Source organism: Equus caballus, chromosome 24 (assembly GCF_041296265.1).
Source record: "Equus caballus isolate H_3958 breed thoroughbred chromosome 24, TB-T2T, whole genome shotgun sequence".
Lineage (NCBI taxonomy): Eukaryota > Metazoa > Chordata > Mammalia > Perissodactyla > Equidae > Equus > Equus caballus.
This window is the reverse complement of record NC_091707.1, coordinates 55547336-55564657: the sequence shown is the minus strand read 5'-3', so window position 1 is coordinate 55564657 and position 17322 is coordinate 55547336. Positions and strand designations below refer to the sequence as shown.

Below are 17322 nucleotides of genomic sequence, written 5' to 3'. Positions count from 1 at the left end.
CACACACACAAAAAATAGATGTCCACTGAAAAATCAGTGTGCCCACAGACAAGGATTTGAAGAGGTGAAAGATGGGTGACATGTCAGGGTGATGGGTGACCTCCTGCTCTAGGGCACGTGCCATCCACACCATTTACATTAAGAAAACAAGGGGGCCCTTGGCCCATCGGCCCCAGAGACCCAGGCTCTGTCCTCCACCCTCTGGAAGGTCAGTCCAGAGGCCAACCTTCCAGAGGAGGGAGTTTGGAGTCAAGGGGAATCCAAGGAGATCTGTAGCTCCTGGTGTCACCAGGGGAAGGATTTGTGCTTGGGGTGCATGCAAAGGTCAAAGTCAAGAGACAAAATTTGTCCTTGTTTTGAAAAATTAAAAGAAAGAAACCCACACTTAAGATAGGCCCTGAGCAGAGTGGAGCACTGAGACCCCTACACAGACCTCGCGGGTGGGGCACAGGCAGAACCAGACTGGGGGGGGCCTGGCTTCTAACCCTGGCTTCTGCGGCCATCAGGAACTCTGTCCTGAATCTCAGCATCCCAGAAATGGAGACCCCTAGAACGTCAGATCCCAGACTCTTCAGAGCCAAAGACTCTGAGAGCCCTGAGTGGACAGCCTCATACCCTCGGTGTTCGCAAGAACACAGAACTCATCTGACCCCAACTCACCCACCCATCAGGGCACCGGTCGGTCTCCCTGGAGCTTCTCCCACTGGCCCATTTCCAGCCATTGTGACCCGTCGACAGCCCCTCAAACGTTGGGAGCAGGCCCCCCTTGGTTTGCTCCTGTTCCTCCAGATTTCCTCCAGGCACATGTGGCTGGGCCTCCCTCCATTATATACCCAATGTTAAGTCTCCCTGAGCCCCAGGGGACCTCGTAACCAACCACAGAGGGTTCTTAGGAAACACCCTCCCAGTCTCTTTCTGCCCCAGGCCCCTCCCGCCCCCACCCTCGTCCACACAGTGACACCGGGGATGGTTGGGGGGGGGGCTCTTCAGGGACCCCGTGTTAGCAGGCATCCCCACGGGTAATAAGTACACTCCCAGGCTTCCGGCTGGCCAAGGCAGAGTGCGAAGCCCCCAGACTCCAAAAGAAGAGAAGAGCAGAGCCCTGCCGCCCCCAGCACCACATCGGGCCCATGTGACCTTGCTCACATGGCCCAGACACGTGGTGCTGGAGGCACGGAAGGGCGGCTCCTGACACGTGAACTCCGTGTCCTCCATCTTCTAAATGCCGTTTTCTGGTTCGGGGCCCACGCTAGAAGCATGGGAGTCACTCCTGATGCCCTCTCCCTCCCTCCTCGAATCCTGTCTGCAAACCTATAGCTTTGATGCCTGTGGCCCCCACTTCACGCCCTCAGCATGCACCTTCAGCATCGCTGGTGGGGACCAGAGCGACTGCCTCACCTTGCTGCCTGTGCCCTCGACCCTCCCCGACACTCCCTGTTCCCACCCAGGGTCCAACGTCACTCCAAGTGCAACCCCCCCTTCCCCCGGGCCACATAGTGTCCCCACCTCCCACCTGCCCACCAGAGAGGTTAGCCCCACCCCCACCCAACTTCCCTCGGCTCCACGTGCTCCCAGCCACGGATCCTGGGTCCAGCCAAACTGTCTCCTCCTGCTCAGGGCACTTGCTAAGAATCCAGTTTTTTATTTAATGTCCCACACAGGAATTCAGAAGTTGAGTGGAAATTTGGTCCTCGTTTTTACAGACAAACACAGGCATACCACACACAACTGCACAAATCCTGTCCACTACAGAGAAGAGAGACTGGACAGAAGAACCAGGGAGTCCGTGGGGTCCAAAACGCCAGTACAAACGCTCCCCAGACCCGCCCGCAGCCCTGGGAGGGCAGGTCAGGAGAGAGGACAATTCAACACACGGGCAGACGCGCCTGCCACCGAAATACACAGTACATCGGAACACAGGCGAGGAGACAGGAGGCCTTGAAACGGGCTCTGGGGAGGCCATGTCAAGGGGGCTGGGTCCCGAGACCACTTCTGCAAACCCGGGCTGAGGTGCCCCTGCCCCGGGCCCCCCAAGCTGTGAAGGGCAGGCGGCCGCCCTGTAGAAGACCCGGCTGGGTGGGGGGCGCCCGGGCACATTTCAGAAAGTTGCAGGAACAAGGTTTCCGGTGATGTGCCTCTGGGCGCCTGGGTCACTGGGCTCCTGGGTCATCTTTCTCAGGTCCTCCCAGCCACTTTCTGGCCTGCCGGCCTTCCTCCCGCAAGGCCCCTGGATGGGAGTGGCACCACACCCAGGATAGCGCAGCGGGCGGGGTCCACCCGCCACCCAGGGCCTCCTGCTCCCTTGCCCTCTGCTGCCCCCTGGCGGGAAAAGCCTCCCTTGCAGGTGACCCACGCCCAGGGAGGGGCCAAGACACCCACCTGGCCCAACACCCCTTGTCCATGCAACCTTCTGCAGAGCCCAGGGCCGGAGCTCGTCCACCTGTCCAGGGCTATAGATAGGGCACTGCCAAGAGGCAGGAGACCACTTGCCCCATGACCAGTCCAAGCGGGGAGCTGATGCCATTCCGGGTTTGTGGGTGGGGAAACTGAGCATGAGAGAGCAAGTGATGCGGTCCAAACAGCCAGGAGGTGACAATGGCGCTCCAAGGCCAGGGTCTTCCTAAACCAGCTTCTCCCTGCCAGGTAATGTGTGTGTAACAAGCACACAAGACGACAAGAGCCGTCCCTTCCGGTACCCACTTCCTTCAGCTGGCTAGAACACAGGGACCACAAAACAGGAAGGAAGACCCCTGCTTCCCTCTCTTCCTTCCAATCATCCAGCCCTCCTTCCTTCCTTCCTTCCTTCCTTCCTTCTTATCTTCCTTCTTCCTTCCTCCTTCCCTCCTCCTTCTCTCCCTCTCTTCCTTCCAGTCATCCATCCATTTCTTCCTGTCACTCACCCATTCATTCGCTTAGATTTGACTCCTTTACTGACGCACTTCCGCTCAGCTTTAAACCAATCACAGCCCTTGGTTCATGAAGATCTCCCTTCACAAGTCCTATTTATTCTTTCGTGTATTCTTTTTATTTCTTCCCAGATTTCATCTTTCTCCCTTTCTCTCATTCTTCTTTACATTCTCTCATTCTTACATCTCAGGCTCCCAGAAGGATGAATCCGGATTAGCACATGCGACATCCTCGTCCTTCATCCGTGCAGCTCCATCTCTCATTCATTCATTCACTCACTCATTTGTCCTTTCTTTCTTATTTTGGGTATTCTTTCACTTTTTAGTCTCCTGCGAAATCATTATATTAGCCAAAACCCCACGTGCCCAATAAACATCACTGGCCCGTTATTTATTTGCAGTTAGAATCTTTCTTCCCTGCGTTTAGTCACCTTTTACACATCAGGATTTATTCTTTTATTTATGGACCTCAATTGCATATATTTTATTACAGTGTTGGAAGATGCAGCCTTGTCTTACCGGGCCGGGTATTTCTTCTGTTTTTCATTTACTCTTTGAAAGGTGTATTCACCTATTTCAGGAGTATGTATGTCAACTAATGATAATCGCTGTTCAGAAGACCTCTGTTAACTACCCATTCATCACTTTGGGTGTTTGTTATCTTTCCTTTTTCCGTTTTTGCTTCTTTTTATTCTCTCCATTTGCCCTTGCCCATGGACTGGATGACCTCATCCATCTTTCCAATTCACGACGACCTCATTCCCAACCCTAAATTCCTGCTCTCAGACACGCCCGGGGTTGGTCACCTCTTCATTGGGTGGGGTTTCTTCCCCTTTCTCTTTCACTTAGCTTCAGCCTGCCTTTCTTCATCTCTTTCTCTAACTCTGTGATGCTTTTTTTCTTGCAGCACTTCACATGCACGGACCTCAGGTGCCTGGAGTGAGATGACTGACAATCCCATGAGCCACCCCCTCCTGGCTGTTCCAGGCATTTCCATTTCTAATTCAGTCATTCATGTGTCCATTCATTCTTTCTGTCACCCTTTTATTTCAGTATTTATTCTTTTATTTATGGACCTCAGGTGCACAGAACTGGATTAACCCTAATCTGTGGTTGCCGGAGCCTCCTCAACACCAGTCCATGCGGGGCCCCCTTTTGTTCGTTAATTTCGTGTACTGGTGATTGATTAAGGATTTATGTAACTCTCTCAAGAGCCCAGTTTTGAGCTCATCATAATTCTTGGCTCATGATGCCTTCTCGTCTTTTGCTAGTAGCACGCACGCTCTCTCTCTCTCTCTCTCTCTCGTATATTCATGTATTTATTTATCCATTCAATATGTTTTCATTGCTTATGTCCACCTTGTCATCATTTTCTGTGTCCCCTCCCTCCTTGCTGTCTCTTTTTTGCATTCTTTTATTCTTACAAGCCTCAAGTGCAGAAGAGAATTAATTAAAATCACTGTTTCTCATTCATTCATTCACACAGCCATCCTCTATTCTTTCTTTTAGGTATGTGGTTTTTTTACTGATGAACCTTAGCTCTTACTATTTATTGCATGTAATGAATAATATTGTTCATTATATTTAAATACTTATCCAGTGTGGGCCTTTTCTTCTGCATGTCTATTTTAATTTCTTTTCCTACATCTTTCTTTCTCCCGGTCTTTTCTTCAACATTTCAAACTCCTTTTCTTGTGTTTGCATGGAACCCATGCATTTACTCTTTCAGCCTTTTATTGATGGTATTGTTTTTATTATTTATAAACTTCAAGGCCACAGATTTTAATGAATATGGGTTATCGGTGCTAAACCAGTCCCCTCTCATACACTTGTCTGACCTATTATTTATTGTCTTTTTTATTTCTCTTTTTTTATTTTGAGTCTTTCCCCATCTTAATTGTTTTTTCCTACCAGTCTTTCAACCTTTCTTTCTTTCTTTCTGGCTTTCATTCTTTTGGAGGTCAGGCACCCGGGATCTGATGAACCCTGACCCCATCTGCAACACCCTCCTCGTCAGTCAATGCAACTCTTTTTACTCATTCATTCCTTCATTCAGGCATTCATGCATCCATTCAGTCTTTCTTTCTATTTAAATAATTATTTTTACACTTCTAGCTGGCAGGCAGGTGCACCTAATTGGATACATGATAATCTATAGTCAATGGGTCCTCCCCTCCCTGGCCCCTCTGAGGTCCGCCATTCCATAGTTCAGCTCTGAACTGTGTCCTGGTTGGGCGGGTGGTCACCCATCTCAGAGGCACAGATGTGAATTAATCAGTGTGCCTGGTTCATGCTCCCACCCCTCCTCATTCCGAGAACAGCTCTCTCTTATACTGTATTTATCTGTTTGTTTCTCAATATATTACCTTTCTTCTTCTTTCCAATTCTCATTGTTTTTCTCTCCCACTCTCTCACTCTTTCTTTGCTGCATCCTTTCATTCTTTGGAGCCCAGTGGCCATGGACTGATGAATCCTAATGCCACTTGCCAACACCCACCCCTGGCCCCTGCAGCGCCATGCCTCATTCATTCCTTCCTTCCTTCCTACTATTCTTCCTGCCTGTTTTCTTTCTTCTAATTAGGTATCTACTCCTCTATTAATGGAACTGGGTGCTCAGATTTTGACCAGTTACGACCCAGTTTGTGAGGGTCCCTTACGAGCAGTCCTAGCCTCACCCTCCCCGCAGAACCACCCATCTATCCATTCAGTCCTCACCCCCTTTTTATCATTCCTTTCTCTCTTTTGTTACAGCTTTCCACATCTCCTCCTTTCTCAGTGCTTCCTTCATTCTCCTGGAGCTTCGGTGCCCAGATGGGATTAATTACAAGCCTCCCAGCATGCTCATCAGGAGCGCCTGCGGGCCAGGCTCCTCCCCGTTACTCATCCTGGCTTTGTCACTTTAGATTCTCATTATGTGTTTATTTAGATACTTATTATTTATTGATAGTTCTGTGATTTTGAGAATTGGACTAACCATATCCTTGACCCATGACAGTCTTTTACCACCACTGCTACCGTCACTTCCTTTTATGTATTTATTTATTCACTCATGAATGTATTTCTAGACAACCTTTGTTACTGTTTCTCCCATATTTCTCAATTTTTATTTAGATATTTTATTCTCTTTCTTTCATCCTTTCACGTAACAGACTTCAGCTCATGGCGTGCTCCCATCTAGGTCCAGGTATTTCCACTGCTCGCTCACCCATCCCTTTTATTTTTTTTTTTTTTTTGGCTTTCTTTCATTTCAGTATTTATTTATTAACGTGTGCCCAGAGTTAGAAAACTTTTGGTTAAAGTTAACTCTCATCTTTGGTCCCCTGGTCCTCTTTCGTTTTTACCTCCTTTGAATTTTTTCTGTGTTTATTTTTCTATGCCAGGAGCACGTGTTTGGGTCAGTCCTAATGCTTAGCTGGTAATGATCCAGCATGGCCTTCCTTATATATTTACTTATCTCCTAATTTTAAAAAAGTCATCTTTGGGCTGGCCCCGTGGCTGAGTGGTTGGGTTCACACGCTCTGTTTCGGCGGCCCAGGGTTTCACCGGTTCGAATCCTGGGCGCGGACATGGCACCACTCATCAAGCCATGCTGGGGCAGCATCCCACGTGCCACAACTAGAAGGACCCACAACTAAAAAAAATATACAACTATGTACCGGGGGGCTTTGAGAGAAAAAGGAAAAATTTTTAAAAGAAATCTTAAGAGAGTCATCTTTCTTCTTTCTATTTATGGTTTTGCTTCTTGCCTCCCCCTTTCAGTCACTCGTCCCCTCTCTCTGGCATCTTTTCATTTCAGTGTGCCTTTTAATCTCATCCTCACCATTGGTTTGTGGATTTTTCACAGTTACTTCCTCTTTATTTTTTTAATTTTCACTTTTTTGACACACAAAAAGCTGTACATAATTAATGCAGACAACTTGATGAGTCTGAATGTAAGTTTACACTGTGAAACCGTCACCACAATCCACGTCACAAACTCATCCATCGCCTCCACAAGTTTCTCCCCCTCTCTTCTCTTATTATCATCACCATCTTTTATGATAGGATCACTTAACATAGATCTTAACATAAGATCTGCTAACATAAGATCTGCCCTCTTAGCAGACTAAGTATACAGTACACTATCGTCACCATGGGTTTAGGCATACTTCTTATTCTTTCTTTTACTTAGGTTTTATTCTTTTATTGACAAACTTTAAGTGCTATATACTTGAATAACACGTTCCTTGGTCCATGATGATCTGATATTGCTTCCTGTGTGGCCCTATTTACATACTGATTCCATATTTTATTGATTTATATGTTGATCTCCTATATACCAAATTGGCTCCTGTTCAGTGTACACTCTCATCCGTGCTTGCTTACTTCTTTACCTATTTATTTATCCATTCCTCCATGCTTTCATTCATTCATTCATTCATTCACTATGTGAACCGTGCAACAGATACCAGCAAAATGACCTCCTGCCAAGAAAAATAGAACATTCACAATAGCTTAGACCCTCCTGCTTCCTCTCACTGCGTTAACCACCAAGGTGTGCACAACCCACAGTCTTTAAACACATACACGTGACAGATGCAGGCACAGGCAGAGTAAATGTTCGGGCAGCCAGACCCTCCCGGGGCTCCCATCCTAGACAAAGCAGGGCAGACCTGCCATTAGGGCCAGATTCCCCAGACCCCAGGGCAGGGCAGGCGCTTCCCCCCTGGACCCCCGTGAGTGGCCATCCCATGAGAAACCTGTTTCAAGACCCTTGAGTACACAGAGACACACACGTTGTACACGGTCTCCCCGGTGGGAAACGACGGACATGGAGTTCATTTTTAAATAGACGGCTTTGTCTGTAGCAATATAAAAATATTTTGGCCTTTCAAGGCAAATACAAAAGAAACGACCCATTACCATTGCTGAGTGTCTCAGTCCCAAACAATAAAGAACTTGAAGAGGTTTAGCCGGAAACTTTGAAGACAGAAAATCTGCCCATTCTGTTTTCCAGACATTTCAAGGGGGTGAGCGAAGGTCATTGGAGCTCGAAGCCCATTTGAGAGGCTGGTCCCTCGGCCCGCGCTTTTCCTTGGCCCTTTGAAGGGCCCCCCAGCTCACAAGGGCACTTCCATCCTAGTCTGCCCTGCGGCACAAGAGCCAAAGGGAGACTCGGTAATCAAAGGGCCATTCATTTAGAGAAGTGAAAGAGAAGAAATTCTTTGGGGGTCCGGCACTCGAAGCCGCCTATAGAATTCTTTTGCGACACAGACAACACAAGGATGCTGGGGGTCCTGCCTTAGAACACAAGCCCCACTTAGAACATAGTGAGCTCGGCTCGCCGGGCACCCACCTCCCCACAAGCGGACCACTGACCAGTGTTCTCCAGTCCCTCCCACAAGGCTCGCCTGGCGGTGTGCTCCAGGTGGCAGCTCCCTACCTTCAGGGACGAGACCACAGATGTGCTGCCCACACCCCAGAAACTTACGATTGGAAAGCTGGACAGTGCTGGGATCACGCGTCCGAGGTCCCTTCCCACGGAGGATTCCGAACGACGGCTTCGGCTGGAATGAGAAAGCACTGGGTCACTGAAATAGAACCTCCCCCAAACGAAGCAGGGACTCCCCAACTTTCAGCAAGTGTGGAATTGGCGAAACCAAGGGTTTTTCTTCTCAACACACTGGCTCACGCAGTCACTCACCTGCCAAGCTCCCCGCCCCAGCTTGAGCTACAGGTGGAGTGGCCGGGGGCAGGTGCAGAGGCATCGAACGTGGGTCCCCACTCAAGAGTTTAGGGTTGGTGCTCCCCATGAGGCTAAGTGCTGTTTCATGGAACCCAAAGGTTTAGGGCCCCAGCACAAGTGAGAGCTGAGCTGGACACCAAAGGGTGGGCAGATGGCTCCCTAGAAGGGCATTCCACCATGAAGGAAGGGCACTGTGAGGCACAGCCAGGCCAGCATTCACAAGTGCTCAGGGAGAAGCTAGTGGTGCGATGTGGTGCAAGCGTGGGCCTGCTGGGCAATTGGCCGCAGCTGAGACTAGAGAAGAGGGCTGCAGGCCACGCTAATGCTTGTGGGGTCTTTCACACGCCGTGTCCTGAAGCCACAGCACACGTTTCATCAGATGGAAGAGAACGGTGCCTGAGCCGACATCTTCACTTCAATAATTATGTACAAATTTTAATCAGCACCATGAAAAGCCGTGACCAGGCGCACCAAGCTTTTAACTTCAAGTATCTGCCTTCAAATCTAGAAAAACTGAGGTGAGTAATAGTAGACACATGTCACTACAAATCCGTCAAAACCCACAGACTGTGCAACACAGAGTGACCCCTACTGACATGAATGATGGACTTCATCTCATGGTGAATCAAGACTGGCTCATCAATTGTACAAAGGTGCCACACTAATGCTAGACGTGAACGACAAAGGAATGGGGTGGCGGGACATGGGAATTCTCTGTACTTGCCACTGACTTTCTCTGTAAACCTAGAACTACTCAGAAAAAAAAAAAAAGCCTGTTCATTGAAAAAATATTTTTAAAAAATGAGTTGATTTTAAACAAATGTACAGTTTGACCATTTTTTTGAACACATGTAAGTAGGTGTGGCCAAAAGGCAGTCTGCAGATGCGGAGGTGTGAACAGCACTGTAAGGTGGTGAGGGGCGGAGTCAGAGACCTGGGCAAGAATGGGAGGGCACGGGCTGCCCCCGGGCCTCCAGGGAACGCCAAGGAGGGAAGAGGCCCGCTCCAAACCCCCGCCCTGTTCTAAGCCACTGGGATCCTGACACCACCTCTGCCCCTCGGTCCCCAGTCGAGTCACTCACCGGGGCGCCCAAGACCCGGCCAGGGCACACCTCCTGCTTCCAAATCCTAAGACTTCCTTCCCTGGCCTTGAGCTTCCCAAATACCATTTTCCCCTAATTGGTTGACTTTATAATCAAGAAACAAAAAGTCTGTAAAAAATAAGTGTTCATTAAGCAGTTAACAGCTCCTGGGGGACTAAGGGATCTCTCTGGTTATCTAAAAGCTCTGAGATGCCCATTTCGTTCTGGATACCATCCGAGATAGTTTCCAGCCCTCCCCGGAGCCCGGGAGTGCCTGGCATGGCCCTCTCATCATCACCACGGTCCTAAGGTGACAAGGGGACTCTAGACCCTGAACAACGCAGCAAGACCACAGGCTCCGCCACTTCCTGAGGGAATAAGGGCTGGGAAAGTACTTTGGGGTGTCGTTCTGCTTTGGTTCTCTTCATTGTTTTAACGGGACTGGGGAAATCAGCTCGGGGCATCTGGGGTTTGCCTGCTTCTGCCCCAGGGGCGCCATGAAGCCCTGGAGTGCCTGATTGTCCCTGATGAACTTTTGTGCAGACCACAGGCTGCTCTGGGAAGACACAGCCCGGGCAAAGTCGTGCCTGGGTTTCCACGCTGCGTGCACGAGCCCTGGGTTGGCCGGGATGTATTAAGAACACAGTGCCGGGCTGGAATCGGAACAGATCTCAGCAAACCTGCAGAGATGAGTCACTGTCTGGAACCCAAGGAAAACCTGACAAGGCCTCCTTACAGGGTCCAGAGGAACAACGGCAAAGACCTCATAAGCGCGTGCACTGAGCTCATGATCCACGTAGGAAGCGCTGGTGGGCACCCCAAAAACATCCTCCACCGCCTACAAGAATAGAAAATTCTAACTCTGCATCTCAAGATTTCAAAAGTTTCTCTTTTCTGGAGGAAAACAGGGCCTAAATGATCTGGCCTGTCTTCGGTACAAATAACTTAGGGATGTTTGGAAAAACGTAAAAGGATTATTTTTAATAAAATGGTGATTTCCAGAAATAGAGCCTGTAGTTTACAGAAGTAATCAGCCTCAGATCTCGAGCTTCCTACCTGTTGAGCGAAGACCACCCTCTTACAAATTCCCCCCCACAAATGCAAGCTCTTTGCGCAGCTAATCTCCTGTACCTTTGTGAAGGCCGGGGCCCTGGACATTACAGGGCCATTTATGAAAATGGGAGAGGTAATTGGGACATCTTTTGAAATCAGGTCCCCTCCGCCTTGCCAGCCCCACCAGCCCTCTAATTTCAGTTGGCCGGGCTGTGGAGGATGTTTACATATGCTTCTTCCTGGAATTTCACTCTTTGCTTCAGGAGTGGGCAATTAGAGAGAATTAGGGCCTATTTGGCGTATGTTTACCGTTAATGGAGAGAGTGGCAGAGGCAGCCCCAGGAAAGGCAGGCTGCTGGTCTAATTGAAGCTGGCAATTTCTCGATTCCTCATTTCAGCTCGCAGGTATTGTAGCAACCAAGGTCAGAAAACAAAGGCTGCAGCCCACCGTGGTAACAGCCGGGTGCAGGCCTGACCGAGGGTTTTGTGAGCTATTTATTCCCGCACACTGAAGCACAAAGAGAGAGCTCGAGATGTTTTCAAAGCCGGGGCTGCACCGGGCAGCCAGCACAGGCCTGGTTACTGATCACTCTTCCAGAAGCTGCCACCCTGACGGCTCCTGTAGGAAATTCTCAGCCGAGCAGGCCACGGCGCCAACTGAGGTGTTGCCCAGGGTCTCGTGACCAAAAGGCACGGGGTGAAGCCACCAGGGATGGTGCGGCCAGCCACACCCTCCTGGGACTGCGGCCACGGGCCAGTCTCATTACACAGTGAACGCTCCACAGCCCAGAAAGGTTTTCCAGGCCTGGCCGGCGGCCCGCCTCATTAAAAGAATACCCCATAAAACACGATCCTTGCCCCACCGCACGCAGCAGCCCCTTGGCGCTCACTCGGGGCATGAGCGCCTGTAGGATCTGTGTTCAGAAAAAGCTAGCCATGGGGACTGGCTAATGACTTCGAGCCCAGCGCCCGTGCCGGTCAAGCAGGAGCCGGCCACAGGCAGTGGGCTTCACAGCCAGGACCTGCTGCCTCGGGGTGGGGTGCCAGCTCTCTTAGGTCTCTGGTTTCCTCATCTCTGAAGGAGAGGGGGTTAGAAGGCAGTGGACCAGTGATCTCCGGGACCCCCCACCCACTCTAAAAACCTAGCGAACAAACCAACCAACTAAGCACAGATGACCACTGAGGCAGCCAGAAGGAACCAGAGCTCCACAGGCCCTCAGATGACCCTGATCCTGCACTGCCCATTTCACAGATGGGGAAACTGAGGCCCTGAGGGCTGGAGACAGGGGCCAAGGTCACACCCACCGTTGGGGCTGAACGGGGGCTGGAGCCAGGTCTCCAGAAGGCTGCTGCCTGACTCGAGGCCCAGAGCACTCGTTGAGAACTCTCTCTTCTGACTGACAAGCCCAAGGAGTGGACAGTGTGCCCTGCCCCCCACCAGGAGGCTAATAGGGGCCCAAGCTGGACACCTAGGGACCTCCGTCCCCTCCTCTGATGAAACAGGATCCTTGCCTTCCCAGCACTGACATCCTGTGCTTCTCCTGCCTCACAGAATACGCAGAACTGACAGGCTACTGCCCCGTTTTACAGATGGGGAAACTGAGGCCCAGAAGCCAGCAGTAACACAGATTTTTGGCCAAGACGGAGAACTGGGACTCTTTCCTCTCATGGCAGGGACTTTGGCCGTGGTTCCTCCAGAGGGGCAGGAGCCCTCCAGGCAGTCTGGAGCAGTGGGGTCGCTCAGGGCTGCCCCTGACGCTGTAGGCTGTGCTGACCGCCCCGCTCAGCCTCTCTAACCAAAACCACCAGCCCCGGGGATCTCCGAGCCCCCAGCCCCCATTTCTTAACCTGGTAGGAACGACTCTGTCTCCACCCACAGGATGGCCCAGAGAAAGGGCCGGAAAGGCAGAAGCAGCCACACAGCTGCGGCCCTGGACGGCCAGCACAGACGTGCGGTCAGTCCTTGGCCCTCTAACTGTCCTCCTTCCCCAACTTCCCATTCTGTGTCCTTGGCCCCATTCTGTCTCTTTGGCCGTCCCTCGGGCATCAGGCCCAGTTTGATCAAACCCTTGTTTACAGGCACAGCCACTCTGACGCTTCCTCCTGAGAAACTGGCAGAAAGAAAGCCCCAGAACGGAGGAGCACGAGCAGGTCCAGGGTCACGCTGACGGGGTGGCTGGTTAAGCGCCATTGTGCAGCCTCTTGTCTGGGCCTCGGCGCTCCCGACACGCACACAAGGGCAAGGGGCCCGCGTCAGCCCCGGAGGGAACACACACACACACTCCGCTTCAGAGGAAGGTAATTGAGGTTTTCGTCTTTTCATCTGAAGAAAAGGCACCTTCTATTGAAAGAATGTATTCACAGAACCTGGGAAAACTCATCTGCACTCAGCCCTCCCAATTATCCCCAGGTGGCTGGACTCCATGGGGGCCCCCCACATTCCTTTCTGCCTGCGTCTTTGTTTCCATCTGAAACGGCCCTGGGAGCTCCCAGGCTAAGAGTCTCCTCCTTAAGCCCCTGCCAAAGACCCTATTCACTGTGCCGAGAAGCCAGGCAAAAGGTGGGGGGCAGCCTTCCTTTTCCCGACTCCCGGGGTGGGGGACTTAAGAACTCTCCATCTGGATTTTTTTTTAAGCCCAAAGAAATTGGAGAGCAATTAGGAGAGTCACGACTACCCCCTCCACCATCCTCCTCTCCCTTAATGAATTCCTCTCTCACACACATCCCCCCAAGGTGGGGCCTCCCAGGGACTCAGCTCCCCAGCACCTGCTCTGCCCACTGGGCTCCACGATCACCAAGGACTTTGTTGCGAAGGGAGCTGAGAAGGCAAATATAGATATGTCCCGAGAGTTTCTCACCACAGTCAGTTCCCAAAAGCGTGGCTAGGGGGATCGGCTTTCCACAGTGAAGATTATGATACGGGACCAAGTGTCTAAAACCAAGAAGGCACTAGAAATTCCAGGATGCATGGGCACCTCAAACTTGGGCCTCTCGGGCACCGGGCAGCTCACCTTGGCACAGATAAGGCGTCCCTACACCTCTTCTGGATCCGACTGAACTCGGGACCCCTCTCCCTGGCACTTCTGTTCTGCTGCCAGGCCTGCAGGGTGCCCAGGAGGGGACACTGCTGGGGCCAGGCCTCCTCCCAACAGAGTCTCAAGGGCTCCCTCCATTCGCACCTTCCCTGGCTCTGAAACACGGACTCATTCCACGCCAAGGGGGCGAGGCTGCCTCTGTGACATCCCTTCCCTCAAGGTGCCCCAAAGCACCTGGCTGCCAGGCCTCGAGGTTGCCTGTTGGCACCGGACACTGTAGTGAGAGCCTTCCCCACCTAGTCTCGTCTCTCTCTTTCAAGACAGGAACCCCACACTTGAGATGGCTTCATTTGAAAAGATACAACTCTCTTCCAGAATCTTCCATCGGCTCAAACTGGGTATGGGAGACCAGGATATACTTCCTTGTTCCTTCTTTAGGAGAGGGGACAGGGTGACAAGCAGCAGCGGGGAGGGGGACCTCGTTCTTGGGACTCACTCACTTGTTAAATTCTAGTCTTCTAAAAAGAAGATGCTCCCAGTGCCCCAGACTTTCCCAATTCAGCTGACAATGCCAGTTTCTACACTGTCCACTGTCCTTTAACCCTTTGGGACCACAATCCGCCTCCCTCTGCATCACCTTCTGTGTAAAGCCGCCTTTCTCTTTTGAAGGGAAAATTCATTAGCAAGCTCATTAAAGATGGGCCCTTTTTTTTCTTTCTGGAAGTCAGATTGCTCATAAAAAACACATTTAAGTTACTTCGTGTAAATGAATGAACAAGAAACACGTGCATCGTGTTGCCCTCAAGTCTTGCCAGGTTTTGACATTATTTGGAGAAATGTGCTTACAAATACATTTGGGGTTTGAATAACAACTCAGGAGACACAGGGTCAGGGCCCTAAAAGCTGCCATCAGCCCCACAAGCCACCTGCAGGTGGGAAAATGCAGGGGGAGCGAAGGGGCCGGGTTTTCCTTCCCATGAGCGCAGAGGCGAAGCTGTGCTGGCGGCTCCCTTCCCCACCCACCCAGGTGGAGGCAGGTGGGACAGGCGGCCAGCTTTCAGACAAGACCACCACCTCTTCCCCGACATCTGTGCCCACCCAGAAGCGCCCAGCTGGAGGCGGGCCCCAGGGAACAGCCTAGCTCAATGTAGGCCTCCTGCCTGTCTTGCCCATCGGGGTCTCATTTCCACCCCTTCCTGCTCAGGGATGGGCCAATCCATCCAAAAAGAATTTTCCTGAAAACAATCATTTCTTTCATCACTTGAGGACGGCCTTTCTGTAATTCCTGGGATGATCAACTGCGAGGCTGATTTATGATGTTACGTTTCGACTTCTTTAATTGAGAACTTGATCTATTTCTATTTATTTTCTGCTCAGTAACACACAAAACCCGAAATACGTTGTTTGCCTGAGACTGAACATTCACAAGTGTCTCTGAAATAGAACTCGGCCCGGCCCATCCACTGAGGAGGGGGAGGCGTGGGGGTCAGCCGTCTGGGACGGGCTGGGGTCTCGCCTTCACCTTGACTCTGCTCCTCGGCTCAGCCCACCTTGAGCGTGTCCTGAGCTGCCCCTGACGAAGTGTCTAGAAGCTGTGCAGACTAGCTGCACAGATCTTTCTGGTAAGCTCCAGATACGACACCCCCCCAGGCGTCCCGCATCCTGCCTTGTGTAAAGCTCCCCTCCCAGGCTTCTTCCCACGTCACTGTGTTTGCAGGGGGCTCAGCAAATGCCAGCTACGAAGTAAATATCACAGGGCAGAGCGTTCCCGGTGCCCATTCCTAGGCTGAGCCCTGGGCACACACTCCCCACCTCGACCAGCTCTCCAGAGAGCGAAACCAGCAGACAGAGGCGAAGCCCCGGGTCTGGATATCGCGGCCCCTCTCTGCCTGCACTCACGGGTTTTGTTTAAAAATCAGATCCCCACCGCATTTCCATTTCAGGGGAGAAGGGCAGGGCCGTGCAAGAGCTGTGTCAGAAACCTCCGTTTGATGAAAGAGCATCATGGAAGCTGTACTGGAAACCCAAGACCCCCCGGGGAGGGCAGGGGTCCAGCCGCTCTGCCCCCCGGGCAGCAGGCCGCGAAAGGCTGAGCACCCGGGGGCAGGGGCCCAGCTCTGGCACAGAGCTCGTGCATCACCTCCTGTCTCAGAGACCCCACGTGTGAGTGTCGAGGGGGGGACGTGGCACTGGACCAAGGGAAGTGCTGGGGCCCACTCGAGGCTCCACACATGTCCGGGGAATTGAATCAGCTTCGTCCCCAGCCTCCAGGGATTTCTCTCTCCCCTGGACCAGCCTGGCAGCCTACCTGCACTCATTCACTCACCCTAGTCGCTACTCCAGGAGCATCAGATGTGAGGCACGTCAGACACAGAGCCAGCCACACACTAGCACAGCCCCACCCAGTTGTGGACACCCCTCTGCCCCTCCAAGAAACTAGGGCTGGACCCTGCCACGGGCTCAGCCACTGGGACCCCAGAAAGGAAGGTACCTCAGCTGAGCCTCCTCTCCTTCCACCTTGCGTAGCTGCCGCACAGGCCACATCACTGTGTGGGACCTCCCAGGGCACCCAACTAGACCCTCTGGTCCTTAAGGCAAAGCTGGTCTTAGGCACCCCAGAAGAGCCAACCCCGAGTCCCCACGGCCCCATGGATGCATCTTCACTAAATGAACCGCAGACAGACAAACGACGAGTCCTGGGGTGAAGCGTGTGGCTGTAACCCTTGGCTTTCTTCTTCTCTACCATTAGTGATTTCATTTAAACAAACAAAAACATTGCCATCTCACTGCCATTTCAGGGGTGAGGAAAGAGGCCGAGAGAAGAACCCACTCAGAAACCACTATTTGATTAAAGGACATCGTGAAACCCCCAGGTGGGAGCAACCAGCACGTTCTCGGGGACTGGCATCGCCATGGCTTTGGGAGAAATGTTTTTCTAGCTAGGGCAGGGCAATGCACCCCAGTTCACTTTATTAACATGCTCAGCAAAGCTTTGTTGACGACCTACTAAGTTATAGGTCAGTTCTCAAGGAGGCGCCTTACTTACCATGCCGGGCTGCAGTATGCCGTCGCCCCAGGTGGCCCCCACACTCGCTGGCTTGGCGAGGCAAGGGTCTGGGCTCCAGGCAGCTTCCAGACCCCCAGACCCCCCGGTGGTATAGAAGAAGTCACCCTTGGCAGCAGCCCCTCCCCAGGTTAAATGTGCACATTCTTGAACAGAGACACAAGCTCAACCTAACAGAATCGTGGTGTCCCAAGAACGCAAGAAACTCACCCCAAACCAGGAGGTGGCGACGGGCACAGGGTGGGCGTGAGGCGCCAGGCGGCCATCAGGAAGGACGTGGTCCAGGGTGGGGGTCCTCCGGGGGTTCTTCCATCCCTTCCGTCCAGTTCTTCAGCCAACCCGACCAAGTTGCAGCCCATGTCCCAAGGACGGGGCCGACCTTGGGGAGGGACAGAAAGTTAGAAAGATCGAAAGACAAGCACCCCAGAAAAACCACCAACACCCCAAGAAAAAGCAC

The 17322-nt window shown here is 51.9% G+C and overlaps 1 protein-coding gene and 1 non-coding gene across 7 annotated transcripts in view; both read right to left on the bottom strand.

Moving 5' to 3' along the window:
* The window catches only part of LOC100629324 (uncharacterized), a 36676-nt gene that overhangs the window by 7741 nt on the left and 11613 nt on the right, over positions 1-17322 (bottom strand). For 3 of the 6 annotated variants that reach the window (XR_011431965.1, XR_011431967.1, XM_070249452.1), the window contains 3 exons: positions 17076-17244; positions 8377-8452; positions 6119-8034 (listed from right to left, as the gene is read on the bottom strand). Coding sequence is in view for 2 of the 6 variants with exons in the window: in XM_070249452.1 (XP_070105553.1) it covers positions 7927-8034; positions 8377-8452; positions 17076-17244 (353 nt within the window). In the remaining 4 variants the exon portion in view is untranslated. Of the gene's footprint in view, positions 1-6118; positions 8035-8376; positions 8453-17075; positions 17245-17322 lie in introns of those variants that run through there. The other 3 variants (XR_001379746.3, XR_011431966.1, XM_070249451.1) reach the window with 1 other exon arrangement.
* On the bottom strand, positions 1092-1186 carry MIR770 (microRNA mir-770). The gene has a single exon (NR_033045.1). It is a non-coding gene; the product is annotated as a microRNA mir-770 (primary transcript).